At 40.0% G+C, this 15,958-nt stretch overlaps 1 protein-coding gene across 2 annotated transcripts in view; it reads left to right on the forward strand.

Annotated features, from left to right (window-relative positions):
• Window positions 1-3,486: 3,486 nt before the first annotated feature.
• LOC137298878 (uncharacterized) overlaps window positions 3,487-15,958 on the forward strand; it is a 35,480-nt gene continuing 23,008 nt past the window's right edge. Inside the window, exon 1 of one of the 2 annotated variants that reach the window (XM_067831238.1) lies at window positions 3,487-3,656. In XM_067831238.1, the coding sequence (XP_067687339.1) occupies window positions 3,614-3,656 (43 nt within the window). In that variant the 5' untranslated portion in view covers window positions 3,487-3,613. Of the gene's footprint in view, window positions 3,657-4,429; window positions 4,499-15,958 lie in introns of those variants that run through there. The other variant, XM_067831228.1, reaches the window with a different exon arrangement.

Here is a 15,958-nt window from a genome sequence, read left to right on the forward strand (position 1 = left end):
GCCTGTGTTTACGAATAGTGAGTTTTATTTCAACAGGATACGGCGTGTCCCATTTCTGCGTGTTTTCTAATATATCCTTTTGATAACTTTGAAAATTCAACTATCGTTTAATATGTACTTCCGGCGAAGTCTCGCCCTCGAGATTTCGTTGTCGCGACTCAAATTCAGGAAGTCAAGAATGGACCAATCAAAGAATGCAGCAAAGTCATAGGCACTGAATACAAAAGTGTGCACAATGTCAGAAAATAACTCAACTTTTAAGAAGAGGTGACGAAATATAAATGCTATTTTGTTCCAACTTGGCCCATATTTAGTCTACAAACACCGAAGACATGCTGAGCTTATACAACGTTCTTATAACCCTCTCAGCTGATAGAATCCTGGATATGTATAACGTAAGCTTGTACTTGTAAACAGCGCAAAATATGGAAAGCTTTGAGTACAATTCTACAAGGTACTCTAGATCTTTTTCACCATACAGAACAAAATATTTTACAAAATATGGATCGTGGTGGGCGACCTGTCTAAAGCACCAGGCTAGTGATCTTGTGAGCTTGACTTGTCGAGATCGAGCCGTAAAGGGGCCGGATGTTAAAAACAGGGCCCGTTCCACAAAGCTCATAAGCCTACGATGTCGTAAGTTTTCTCGTAGCATTCGTACTTCCTATGTTACAGTATAGGAGATACGAATGCTACGAGGCATTTCAACATTTAGACTTACGAGAGCTTTGTGAATGGAGTCGACTTTGTGTGAACTCTCTTTCAGCGTTGTCACAACCCCTTGTAAACAGTAGATAGAACAGTCTCTCATCAGCACAATGGTAATGCGTCAGTACCACATCCGCGATGCCCTGATATCACTGTTGTAATGAGGCAAATACACAGTGTCATTCTCTCAATACCACATCTCAGTGCCACCGATGGATATATATAATTATCTATATGACACATGGCGTGTCTGGACACCAATAGTTCAGTCTCAACTCAGCCTTGCTCCAGGTTTGTACAGAGTGCTAAGGTCATGGGTCATGAGCAATTGTAACCTTTATGGCGGCAAGTCTAGAAAAGTGACAGTACAGTTTGTTAGGACAATGTGTTCTTTTTTCACTATATCTTTAATAGAAAATACCATTTAAACAAATAACTATTAACAAAGAGACCTATGCAAGTCTAGCATCTAGGCTCCATTTTCTTGTATTTTATCACTGTAATGAAACGTCTGTTATTTTTCTGTAAAATATTTTATATCAGAGACGAGATGTCAGTCTTATCGAGGCCGTGTGGAGTTCCTTATAAACTATGCATGCCGGTGTCTTGCTGATTGCATGATATCAGCCATGCCGGGTGTATTGCCGTTGCCCTGGGCTGTGTCTGAAAGCGAGAGTGGGGGATGCTCTCAATGGCCCATCTGATCTTGGTTGTGTGGAAAGTTTCACGTTAAAACTACATCACCGTATCTTATCTTGACATGTTGCTCCTTTGACGAGGGGTAATTAAAAATATGTCTTTGATGTGAATTCTTCAGATTCGTCATTATGTTCAGGCCAATCTCGTTTGCTAACATTTAAACTTAGGGGTACACTGTATATAATTTCCATGAAGTGTGTTCATGATTACGTTTGAGTGAGAGAGTGAGTTAGTATGTTTTACGCCGCACCCAGCAATATTCAAGTTATATGGAAGCGGTCTGTAAATAATCGAGTCTGGACTAGACAATCCAGTGATCAACAACATGAACATCGATCTGCTCAACTGGGAACCGATGACATGTGTCAACCAGGTCAGCGAGCCTGACCACCCGATCCCGTTAGTCGCCTCTTACGACAAGCGGAGTCGCCTTTTATGGCAAGCATGGGTTGCATCGATCTGCCCAATTGGTGAAATTTAGAATGAACATTTAAATCTCATTTTTTTCAACTTATGATAAAAGTTGTGCAGCAAACGAACATAGCTTTAAATTACTTTATTGTTTGTATCACAAGAGAAAGACCGAGAACAAGTAGGGTTCACTGCTCCAACCACCGCACTTACCCCTTTGTTATCAGCTTTATATACAAACCAATAATAAAGATTTGAATCTATAATCGTTTGTTAAACATACTTTTATCATAAGTTGAATAAAATTCAGAGATTTAAATGTTCATTTGGCAAGGCAAGATTATGAGGATTCGCAACCTAAATTTCAACCAATTGCGCAGATCGATGATCATGCTGTTGATCACTTGATTGTCTGGTCCAGACTCGATTATTTACAGACCGCCGCCAAGTAGCTGGAATATTGCTGAGTGCGGCGTAAAACTAAACTTACTAACTCCACTCACTCAAACGTAATCACGTAATCTATGAAAATTAGCAATTTAAATTTCACTTTATTCGATTTACTTTTTTGTTTAAAGTGAAATTCATCTCTACTTTTCACAGCAAACAGACTACATTCATCATAACCGACTCTGTTATTAACCGTCTATTCTTTATACGTATTGTTTCCTTATAATAACCCTACTACTCTGTATAGCCGTGTTATCTGTATTATCCGACTAAGTAATATCAATGAATGTACAGTGGAAGCTGTCTAAACCGGCACTCATCGGGACGGAAGAAATAATCCAGTTTAGACAACGTGCCGGATTGTAGAGCTGATGATAAATGTTCAAGCTACAGACAGGACTGAGATTTTAAAATGGTGTTAACATCCTGCCGGATTGGACAGATTCCGGTTTTGACAGCTTCCACTGTATTATTATAACACTAGATACTCCAGACGCTAGTAGTAAGTGTCTGTTCAAGCGCTTATACAGCGCATCATAACCAAGGATAACCCAGACTGCCAGCGAGGTGCTTGAAGATTACAGTCATATGACTCCCACCGGGTACCCATTTTCTGCTGGACGAACAGAGGCATATTTAAACAAAAACACTTGCATAAGGTGAGATAACATGTAACACATGCGTTTCGTTGTGGGTCAGGGCTGAAGTCCGAGAAACCCTCAAGCTGCCAAACAGGGTCACCCACTCAATGAACTCTCGCGCCCTGCGTTCCTTCACGTCAACTGATTTTTGTCCTGAACACTGCCCACAGGTCCACGTGTCACCATAGTTATAACAACTACCAGTTATACCCGACTCCACTGTTGTAAAATATTCATTATAACCGACTTCATTATTACCGACTCCATTGTAACAAGCTATTCGTTATAACCGACTACACGTGATAACCTACTCATCAAACCACATTTGTAATGGTCCCACTGAAAGTGACTGTTCGTTATACCTGACTTTTTGTATTTCAAAAACTCCGCTATAATCTATAACTCCTATCTTCATCCCTGTTATAACCAAAGTAACCCGGATGTCCATTATGTTAGATGCGCGCAATGTAAGCTATAAACTTGTTTTATTCTTTCTTTCGCCTCGAGACTACAGCCTTGTGTATATAAATACGGCTACCGGGGTTCGCAAAGGCCGGGAAGCACGTCGTCGCCAGCCAGTCCTGCAATAGGAGAGGCTTCGTATTCATACTTACACCATCAGCGAGACGGTGCAGGTCACGCCTGACAGCTAGATCACCTACTTGATCCGGGTCTCGGTGACATCAGGGTGGATATTGCTCAGGATGGATGTACACTTGGTCTTCGGAGCATTTATTACGTTCTTGGGTAAGTTGATTTATTTCAACTTATGTAGTGTGTCGTTGTTTTGTTGGATACGTATTGTGCATTTGCACGTTGAAGTTAAATATACGTATTAATGTGTGCTTGTATCGACAATAGGCTATAGAATGCAGTGTTCGGCAGATAATGGACAACCTTTGTCAATTTTTTTGTTTGTTTTGCGAAGAATTTCAGAATATTGAGTGTACGAAAAGAGGCATAAACATACTGCTCACAAACAGCGTGTATTCATTGTTGATATGAATGTGGAACATTCACGGGTGTAGAATATTCAAGAATGTTGAATAATGTGGAACATCCAAGAATGTAGATATATACGAATGCTCAGAATACACTAATGTTGAATATACAATAATGTATTACATACACGGATAGGAAATATTTTGGTGTACATACGGAAGTAGAACAGGTACACGAATGTGTAACAACGTAATATATAAACGGAGCTGTTTACACAAATACAATCTACATTCACTGTTCACACTAATAAACAACATATGCATTCACTGTTCACACCAATAAACAACCACATTCACTGTTCACACCAATAAACCACATTCACTGTTCACACCAATAAACAACCACATTCAATGTTCACACCAATAAACAAGAATTTCATTCACTGTTAACACTAGTAACAACATCAGCATTCACTATACACACCAGTAAACAACACCTACATTCATTGTTCACACCGATAGAAAAAACTCTATATTCATTGTTCACGTCAATAAACAACCTCTATATTGACTTCTCGGTGACATCAGGGTGGATATTGCTCAGGATGGATGTACACTTGGTCTTCGGAGCATTTATTACGTTCTTGGGTAAGTTGATTTATTTCAACTTATGTAGTGTGTCGTTGTTTTGTTGGATACGTATTGTGCATTTGCACGTTGAAGTTAAATATACGTATTAATGTGTGCTTGTATCGACAATAGGCTATAGAATGCAGTGTTCGGCAGATAATGGACAACCTTTGTCAATTTTTTTGTTTGTTTTGCGAAGAATTTCAGAATATTGAGTGTACGAAAAGAGGCATAAACATACTGCTCACAAACAGCGTGTATTCATTGTTGATATGAATGTGGAACATTCACGGGTGTAGAATATTCAAGAATGTTGAATAATGTGGAACATCCAAGAATGTAGATATATACGAATGCTCAGAATACACTAATGTTGAATATACAATAATGTATTACATACACGGATAGGAAATATTTTGGTGTACATACGGAAGTAGAACAGGTACACGAATGTGTAACAACGTAATATATAAACGGAGCTGTTTACACAAATACAATCTACATTCACTGTTCACACTAATAAACAACATATGCATTCACTGTTCACACCAATAAACAACCACATTCACTGTTCACACCAATAAACCACATTCACTGTTCACACCAATAAACAACCACATTCAATGTTCACACCAATAAACAAGAATTTCATTCACTGTTAACACTAGTAACAACATCAGCATTCACTATACACACCAGTAAACAACACCTACATTCATTGTTCACACCGATAGAAAAAACTCTATATTCATTGTTCACGTCAATAAACAACCTCTATATTGACTGTTCGCATACAAAAACCTCTATATTTCCCGTTCACATCAATAAACAACATCCATATTAATTGTTCACGTCAGTAAACAACCTCTATATTCACTGTTCACACCAATAAACCTCTATATTCACTGTTCACACCAATAAACAACGTATGTAATCATTGTTCACGTCAATAAACAACCTCTATATTCACTCTTCACATTAATAAACAACATCTAAATTCACTGTTCACACCAGTACATTAACAACTAGACTAACAACTTGTCTCTGAAACGAACATATTTTACAGAAAAAAGCTCATAGTAAAAAACACAATATATGTATAATGAACACGTCTCTAATAGCACTGACGACTGTTAACTCGTAATCAGTCTGAAACACCTCTGGAGAAAGTACTGAACCAGTTCTTGTTCCTACAGTGTCCCTACCTAAATCATCTAACGTACGTCTGTTTGATCTGTTTAGGAAGCTATACTGTCAGAGTTTATCATTTTACCACTGACAAGAAAACGATGACATTAACCATTTGATATATTGTAGGCGATATAAGGTGTTGTCGAAATGAAGGTAATCCCTATTCACTGTTCATACCAATCAACAACACCTGCACTCCTTTGTAAGCGTACTGTTATGCTGATGTTCATGTTTATGCAATATTTATTTTCAACGCATTGTATTCAAAGCCCCAGGGTGCCGTTGTTCAAAGCGACCTCAGCGCAGAGGTTGTTTTGTACAAAGGCGCACATGTTTGCATCTATTTGGGGAACATGAAACGGATGGACGGACGGAAAGACAGTTGATGTAGTACTTCAGGCTAAAGGCACCTGGTACAAACACAGATACAACATTTGCCACTTGTACATGCTGAAATCTGAATTGCTGAATTCAGCAACACTGTGGATCATATCTAAATCATCAGGGTTTAAAAAATGTAGCCGGTGATGTTTCAGTAGGAAGAAATTTATATATCAGAACATTAATATTCATCCTTGACGTCGCTCTAACACATCATGTAAAACGTACGTGGGTTTGGTTCAGGCATTCCACAACTCTCGTTTAAAGTGTAAATACTGTTTTCATTTCATGGATAAGGTCACGTGTACCTGTGTAAGGCCTTGTAATGGGCCTCTGAGGGAAGGGCATTGTAGCTCGGTCACTCGTGTTGATCTTTCGTCTCTGAAGTAAGACAGTGCGTGACAAGACAATGTTTACAGTGGAAAACCACCCGATTTTTTATTTACGCAAGCAGTAATGGAGAGTCAGATTGCAAGTCAACATACAGATGTCCCTTGGGAACTAATGATGTGTCAGGTGGTTTACACATTCCCACCCCAACCAGATACCTGGGTCAACGTGGACACCTAACTCAGACACTGCATACTGAGTCCTTAAACTATAAAGATCGGGTTAGAATTGGTCTTCAGCAATCCATGCTTGTTTTCGGAGGCGACTAACAGGATGACATTGTCGTAAGCGACTTACAGGATCTTGTGGTCAGCCTTGCTGACTTGGTTGACTCATGTAATCGTCTTTCGTAACTACTCGTCCCTTTCCGTTTCTGGTTACGAGTAGTTACGAATGATGTCATCGTATACCATATGTTTTCTCATTATGCAGCATCGGAAAGGTTAACACGGTGTTCAAACATTGGAACTAAAAAGTGTTACAGCTCACTGGAACTACTTCCATTTCATTTCAGCCTTCAGTCAGACATTCTAGAATGTTTTTTTATCATTCTGTATCTAAAGTGTGAACACAGAACTATGTCAAAATATGTTTTTCAAAGGGTAGCTTGGTTCTGAACTCTCTAGTTTCACACACGTGCCGTTTGTCTCGAGAAAGCTGTTCTGATTTGTCGATGCCTTGTTAGTTATTTCATTGGTCGGCCAAAGTTGCCAAAGTTAACACCACGTGGGTACGAGATACTGGGATTCCCTCAGTTTGTTGTTAACGTTTAGAAACAGACTAACCACTAGTCTCTGAAATGAAGGTTTTTTACTGACAATAAGTTCATAATAAAGAAGTAGACATAATGAAAACGAGCCCTGAGACTTTCTTCATTTTCAGAAACTGTGGAAATCTAGACTACCCTGAACTTCCTTGGATGTATTTGTTGCAGGGTCTGTATGACAGACTAGTTTAGAAACTAATATCTGATTTTGATGAGCATGAAAACCATGTTTATGGATAGTCAGCTCCTTTACAGCTATGAGTGTGATGTCGCGGTGTAGGTATTAACACCGTTATCATGCAGGTGAGCGGTGATAGTACCCGCACCTTTCCTTTCAATCACTGGATGTCCATCACAACTGCACATCGCATTTTCAAACTCCTTAGGGATCATAAACTTTCGCTGCCTACTAGAAGGCATCGAGTGAATCTGACTTTCCCATCCTTTCGAAGTATCCACAGCTGGGCGGTCCGGGACACATAGTCACAGTACTTGTCCGATTTCACGGACGTATCCGCAACTAGGTGTTTGCAGGTATTCATGTGGCTACCACCTGGTCATCTACTAATGGATCCGTGGGTTCTGCACAGGGTTGTGTACTGTACACTAGGGGTTGTGACAACAGTGAAAGAATCTGCCCACAAAGGTGACTCCAAGGTTTGTGACACTCAGTCATAGGTGGGCTCGATCCCAGCACCTCCAAGCTCGCTGGATTACTAGCCTGGCGCCTCAGACAGCTCGCACCACGAGGTATATTACTATGTGACTCGGATTCCAGCTAGAGTTATCCTTCCTGGATTGAGGTGACTGTAACACACACCCATTCCACAGAACAAAATGTTGTTTAATGTTCTAACTTGTTGGATTTCTTGACTGAAAACTATTTCTTGATGTATTCGTGGGATGCTTGTATTTCCAATCATGAACCATTGACTTTCCCCAAATTTGACAGGTTTTTGCTAAAGTGGGTTTCAACACTACGCCTGACAAACCACTTGACAAACGTCAGTCGTAAATGAACGAAGTTCCGACATGATCAAACAACGTTTCAGTTGTTATTGAGCTCTATGATATTGCATTTAAAAGATCTTAACAAACTGTGGATAAATTATTCCATAAAAACATATTTGTGGTGTATTTTAAAGCGATTTTACGATGTACTATTTTCTATACCGTAGTTATGTTACTAGAAATTAGGTTTAATACGCGCATGAACACGAATCAGCTGTTTGAGGTCACAACTGTTAAGCCTTGTCCCCGGATGTTTTTTATTTCGTGATTTCTTTTTGAACTACACTATGGGTAGCAACAGAGAATACTAAACTTTATCTTACCTCATACATGAATGTCGCTTTCTAACTGGCTAAGCGCTATTCTATTATTTTCAATGTACCCCGCTTACAGGCGTACACAGCTGGGAGTTCCGAACTCTTCTGGCGCTTCATGGTAGTACTTCTTTGTCTCGAATACCATTGAATCACGCATGAAGCACGGAAATTACCGATGTTTTGCGATTGAATATCAATGAAAGGGAGATAACTCTAAATCTGTTTGCCTTGTGTCGTCTGTAAAATGGCGAATCGCCTCCCATTCAACAGAGGTGCTTCAAACAGTTCAAAATTAAAATTCAGGTGTTCGGTAAGATATAAAGTTGTTCACTGGTCCCTCGGGGGCCATGGGCTCAAGGAACATAAACAAACCTCGAGGGTACATAAGCCCATGCCCCCCTCGTGCCCAGTGAACAACTTATAATGGTCATAGAAGGCGACTGTGCTTGTCGTAAGAGGCGACTAACGGGATCGGGTGGTCAGGCTCACTGACTTGGTTGACACATGTCATCGGTTCCCAATTGCGCAGATCGATGCTCATGTTGTTGATCACTGGATTGTCTGGTCCAGACTCGATTATTTACAGACCGCCGCCATATAGCTGGAATATTGCTGAGTGCGGCGTAAAACTCTACTCACTCACTCACTCACTCACCTGTAATACCATATTTATGAAACTCGTGAATGGTTTGGTATCGATACCGATACCATTCACTCGTTTCATAAATATGGTGTTACACGGGACATAGTTTCGTATTTTATTTATTACTCATACAACATTAGAAAACGCAAAAAAAAATTAGAAAGAGCAAAGTACTTCTTTCCTCTGACTTCAAATGGTGTGGTGACACGCACCTTTCCGCGAGTCAAACAAGGTCTAATACTATTGTGACAGATATTAGCATTGTGACGTCATAACTGTAAATCACTTTGACGTCATACGTGCGGCATCACGCGATGTTATTACACAATGTGTAATAACTTTGTAACATTACTAAACAGTGATATCTTCAGCGGATGAGTAATAAAATAGATAAACCATTGAGGTGATTACGGGAAATATGCCCTTGATCAAATAATGTTCAGTGCCTCGCCAAGGCTCGGCTCTGTGAACATTATTTCAACTGAGCACATATTATTTTTGCTTTGTAACTACTGTCTCTATGTCGTCCTCTGTGACATCATCAAACAACTGAACCTGACGCCAATGAACAGGAGAGTACAAACTTGCTTACCGTGTTTTACTGCACGTACATGTAAAAAGGGATAATAAAGAAAGCCACACGACTTATTCAAAGCGAATGTGCACCCGTTTCATATAACTTGTATCCTCGTGTAATAGTCTCCCTTCATACAACGCTGTTGATTATACCAAAACTGTATACAAACGGGATCAAAACGCTGTTGATTATACCAAAACTGTATACAAACGGGATCAATTAGAACTGATTGCACATTCAGAGCCATGCAAAAAGTATTCGGACACTTGACGTAACTTCCATGGACTTACATGTTATTTTAGTGTAGCCTAAATAAGTTCATGAATTTAATTTTCGTAAGACCCAAGTCAAATTATATTTTGTGGGAAATCATCTTACCTATAATCACATAATTTCTGTTTAATTTTCCGTTGCTTATTTATCGAATGGCAATTTACTCAACATGTGTACAGTGCCGTGAACTCCTTCAACATGGCGGCCTATGGGATTGTGCCTTGTTGAACCATACGTAAGTTGATAAATGTGATGTCATTAGTTAAACAGTGGTCGGAAAATTGAAGTGCGCAGAGTAGAGATGATTTCCAATTTGCCAGTCTCATTTTACAAAAATCCACCCAAAACTCACTTCATGAAAGTTATTTATGCTACAGTGAAATAACATGCAAGTCCATGGAAATTACGTCAAGTGTCAGAATACATTTTACACGGATCTGTACATATTCCTTACTTCTCGCTTACAAATATTGCCGTTTGGCCTCGCGTGGACTTTACAGTCATTTCTTTACAGAAATATGTGCCACAAGATGTCACATTCCTGTGCTGAACATTCTCACACGTCTCATTCCCAGCATCCGTCTGTGTGGCAAGATAACGTACCTCAGAGGATGCAATTTGATATCCATCTTTTTTGGTATACATATTTTTGACACAGATTACAGGGCGTGTTGTATGTGATTGAACAGGGGTCTGTTTCGTATTTTCGCTGATGTGACCATGAGTGAGTTTAGTTTTACGCCGCTTTTAGCAATATTCCAGCGATATCACTGCGGGACCACCAGAAATGGGCTTCACGCATTATAGCAAATCGATCCCCAAGGACATTTTTGTGTTAGCTGGGTGGTGGGGTAGCCTAGCGGTTAAAGCGTTCACTCGTCATGCAGGAGACCCAGGTTCGATTCCCTACATCAAGTAATGTGAAGCCCATCTCTCATGTCCGCTACCGTGATGTTGGAATGTTGCCAAAAGCAAAAGGGTGACTTGGCCCACTTTCAGCGTTAGGCATGCAGGTGGGTTGACGATCGCCTCCGAAGTACTGCTTGTCTGTTTCTGTATCACTATGTAGCTGTAGATCAGAAACGGGAGGTGGGGTAGCCTAGTGGTTAAAGCGTTGGCTCCTTACGTTGAAGGCACGGGTTCGATTCCCTACATGGGTACAACATTAGAAGCACATTTCTGTTGTCCCCTCCGAGATATTACTGAAAGATTATTCCTAAAAGTGGCGTAAAATTATTCTCACTAAATATTAGACATCGAATGCGTGAGTGAGTGAGTTTGGTTTACGCCGCTTTCACCAGTATTCCAGCAATATTACTGCGGCGGACACTAGAAATGGGTTTCATACAATGTACCCATGTGGGGAATCGAACCAAGATCTTAGGTATGAAGTGCGAAAGCCTTAACCACCCTGCCACCACAACCCCGAGACATCTGATAGTGAGTGAGTGAGTTTAGTTTTACGCCGCTTTTGGCAATATTCCTGCAATATCACGACTGGGGACAATAGAAAATGGGCTTCACAGATTGTACCCATCTGGGGAATCGAACCCGGGTCCCTGGCGTGACGGGCGAACGCTTTAACCACTAGGCTACCCCACCGCCCCAGACATCTGATAAAACACAGTGATGGATACTTGTGTTTGAGTGACTGAGTGAATATCGTTGTTAACGCTACTCCTCCAATATCATTGCGGGGAACACATGGGGTCCTGTGTTTAAAAAAACTGCGTGGCCATTATTCAAAATATCAAAATTGCCATCCGTCCAGATAGGTAATTTGATGTAGGATGGAACTGAAAAAAAAAGTTTTGTAACTTGCTTTGTCTACTCTACTGCTGAATGTCGTTGATGACATTATTGTAGATATGTGGAGGAGCTGTGCCGATATCATTTCCGAGGTCGGTGAACGCGGGCGGATGTTTGACTGAGATATGCAGATCTCTGATACTTGCCGTGTACATAACGCACGCAGAGACTGAATTGGATAACAATGGATATTACACACGTAATACGGACCAAGCTACAGTAAACTTTATAACTGGCACGATTATAACGGATATAACGAACTCCATTTTTGTTGTCGGCCACTTGCTACCTATTGCATATAACAAACCACGGTTATAAAGAACTAATATTTGCGGCCCTGTGAGTTCGTTTTAACAGTGGTTTTGTTGCATCATGTATGTACTTTGCAAGTGAACAGTTGCTCCACATAAGCAGGGAATCTTCTACGACCCGACATTGTTGTGTTTGACATAAAGGATATTATATAAGTGCACATGTCCTATAATGTTTACGGCACGGGTGCTCTCCACGGGAAAAACCGTTATTTGGGCACGAGTGTTGTAAACACAGTATGTGATGGGCACGAATGTAATAGTCTATTTATTACCGAAGTCGTTGCGTTGAGGAAAATAAACCCAAATCTACTTTCAACATGAGCTGAATACCCGTAGTCTCCGCACACATAGAGGACACTAGAGGATATGTTCCATGTAATACCATATTTAGAATCAGATACAATTCACGAGTTCAATAAATGTGGTGTTACACGGGACTTAGTTTAGTATACTCTTCAAAAAAGGTAGGGGAACTATACTTTCAATGTACGATTGTTGAAAATTGGATATGTGGGATTTAATCAATGTTGATACAGTAATAGTGAATGATTAGAGAATGCATCACCACATTGATATTATTCAAAGCAAAGCTGTTCGTTCAGTTATCCCCCTTGCCAGCGTTTAGTTCTAAGAGGTGTCATATTGTAAGTGACTGAAAATGGAATTATGTAGAAATAGTCTTTATGTTTTAGTCCAAATATGTTTTACCTATAACAAGTATCCAGTCAGTAGGGAATCACCACAAATAACAATAGTATACACAGGATGTATATATTGTACTTGCACGTGACTGTCAGTAATGGATAGTAACAATTCTAGTAACTAGTATTTCTGCATCCTCCTTAACTCTGGCAGGGGACTGTACATCGTATACCAGCATGACTGCATTTACACCTTGCCGTCCCTTCCCCTACAACAACTGTGTAGGAGGATAGAACAAGCTGCTGAAGCATCACTGGGGGTAGTCCATGGAGGTTGCCGGTTATTGCTGTCGTCTTTCTGCCAACCCCAATCACTGAAGACGGGGATCCTGATAAGCAATGGTTGCCTGCTCCCAAAAGAAACTCTTCTGCAGATCAAATTGTTTCAAATGTTGAAAAAACGCAGATTGAGTAAGCAGGAGGTTTTCCAGTGACCTGCTTCCGGTAGTAAAAAGGCGATGTCTTGCTTCATTCAGGCGTAGGGCTCCACAACTTCTGCTGCACTTCATACAACAAATCTTTCATTCTGTTGCATGTGTCTCGATTCAATCACGAAATGTTCAGGATCCTCTGTGAGGGCCACTAGTGTCTGGTAGACTTGTCACGTAGACTTGTCCAGGCTGTGAATGCAGGCTTCTTTCCACATGCAAGAACATGTGAAGTTGTGTTACAACCAGTAAGACTGTGGAAGATGGGTAATGCCAAGGACTTTGATGGACCAAGGTGAGAGTACATATCATGGATTGGGGTGACTCTGTACTTTTTACCAGTTCCAAATCCTACCCAGAGTTCACTTAGACTTGAGGTTTTAAAGCACTTTATTGCCAAAATCACAATATCAACAGCGCGAACATAGGCTGATGTTTGGCCGTGCTCTGCAGTAGGATATAGGACGATTCTTGTGTCAGCCGCGGTGTGGTTGCATGGCTGTAGTGTACCCAAGTCACACTGTTGGTTTGAAAGCACATTTTCTTCAGGAAGTTCAACCATGTTACGTACATGTACTGGAAGCCAGCGTGCATAGTTTGTGTGGTCCAATGCGTAAAACCAATCACAATGTTCGTCACATGATTGTGCATAAAGATGGAAGTCTCCATCCCCTAATGATCTCACAAAACGAGCAGTTTTAGTTCAGTGATAGTAGACAGTATTTGAACTGTGGAAAACTTCTGAGAACGTTGATGCCATGTGCTGAAAGATTCCGGTGGACCCATTCAGAGTATGCATTCTGCTTGAGGATGAAAACCAGGTGGGCATATCTTGTGCGCTTGATGTGATGCTCATTGAGAGTTGACTTAGCTCGACCAGATGTGAGAATCTCTGCTTGGGTTAGTACTGTTGTCCACCCTGAGTCACATAGCAGCTTCCCCATCATTAGATGCATCTTGCCTTCATAACAAAACCCTTGTCATCTACGTAAACATCTGGGGACCGCCATTGGAGGAGTTTTATAATGGCGTATAGAGGCTGATCTGCTCCAAGTACTGCGGTCTGGCCCTCGCTGGATACCCACAGCATGTTTTATAGAGGAAAGCAACAAAACGTAATCTGGAAAATAGTTCCTTCTCATGTGGAAAAAGGCACATTTAAATTGAGATTTCAGAACATAATTTAGCAATTCCGTGTGAACAACAATTAAATATTCAACAGATCTAGAGGCAATTATTTTATAAAATCCCCTTTGGGAAAAAGTGTTTGTCAAATATATTTAGTAGCTATCCATTTGAATCATATGTGTGTCCGAGAAAGTAGTATCTCAGTAACTGAGTTTCATGGAGGGAAACTGGAAAGTAGTGCATAGTTTAGATAATATATCACACTTTTTTATTATTTCTTCGTCATTTTGTATTTTTTCCTTTCCACGTGCACTTTATCTAGCAAAATAAGTACAAAATACCAAAATACCAATTCATCTCAAAATGATTGGTAAAGGTAAAATATCTATTACTATTAACAGTTGTGCTTGCACCGTCTCCATGGCAAAGATGGCCGACTACATACTACTTCCCATTATGATGGTACAACTTATTGCACTTAAGTAAAAATCAGAGCATGACTTGATATCATAGCAAGACCATGTTATATTTCTTTTTCCTAAAATGGCATTTTCATCATAAATCGATTTCAAACTATTAAAACAGATGTTTTTAGATAAAGAGAGAGGATATATTTCTTCGTTATTTTATTGACATTTTGATGTTTTGGGTCCTCTAGATCTTATTTTTCATCTAACTTCCTTATGACCATCCTCACAAATTTCATTTATATATCATTGTAAAGGTCATTTTATTGTCTTTTATTTTATATACCACATGATTATGTATAATTTATAACAAAAAAGTTCTTATATCGGGGTGGCGGCCAATTTGTTTTTTGTCCATTATGGCTCTTGTGGAGGGTGGGGCCTATGTCGTTGTCTAGGAGTCGCTTAAGAAGGACACGGTGTTGTCTCTGTAGTCGGGCAGTAGGGTCTTCCCTACTGAGAAAGGTGAGGTGGTTTCTGGTATGGAGGAGCTTCTTCTCTAGGTCATTTAGCTTGTTGATGGCAGTAACCGCCACGTCTCCTTGTAGTCGACGTATGACATCTTTGATAGGCATTCTAGAAGTTGAGTAGATGAAGAATGAGAACTATGATTTATAGATATACAGCTTCTTTTAGATCGAACCAGATTGAACCAGCGATCAACAGAGGTGAGGGCTACCAAATTCCACTCGCATATCATCACTTGTTAAAATAATTCTGTACTTCTATCTACTTTTTTATAACAACATATACCAATATATACCATACTCCTTATTAACTTCCCATCAGTTTGTGTACATCAACCCCATTAATTGTATAAACAGCTCCTCTTCCTCTCCTTCATTGTAACAACAATTCATGTATATATTCCTCCAAAATTATTACCCTGTAACATTTCCTTGACAACGACTTTAGTGTCTATGCCGAAACGTCGCACTCACTGAATAAAAGAAGTTGTATATCCATAAATCATAATCCTCATTCCTCATGATACTCGCAGATTAGTGTACGAATGACTGCGTTTAGTTTTACGCCACTATATGTAAATAATCGAGTCTGGGCCTGATAATCCAGTGATCAAC

This window comes from Haliotis asinina, chromosome 1 (assembly GCF_037392515.1).
Source record: "Haliotis asinina isolate JCU_RB_2024 chromosome 1, JCU_Hal_asi_v2, whole genome shotgun sequence".
NCBI classification, from domain to species: Eukaryota; Metazoa; Mollusca; class Gastropoda; order Lepetellida; family Haliotidae; genus Haliotis; species Haliotis asinina.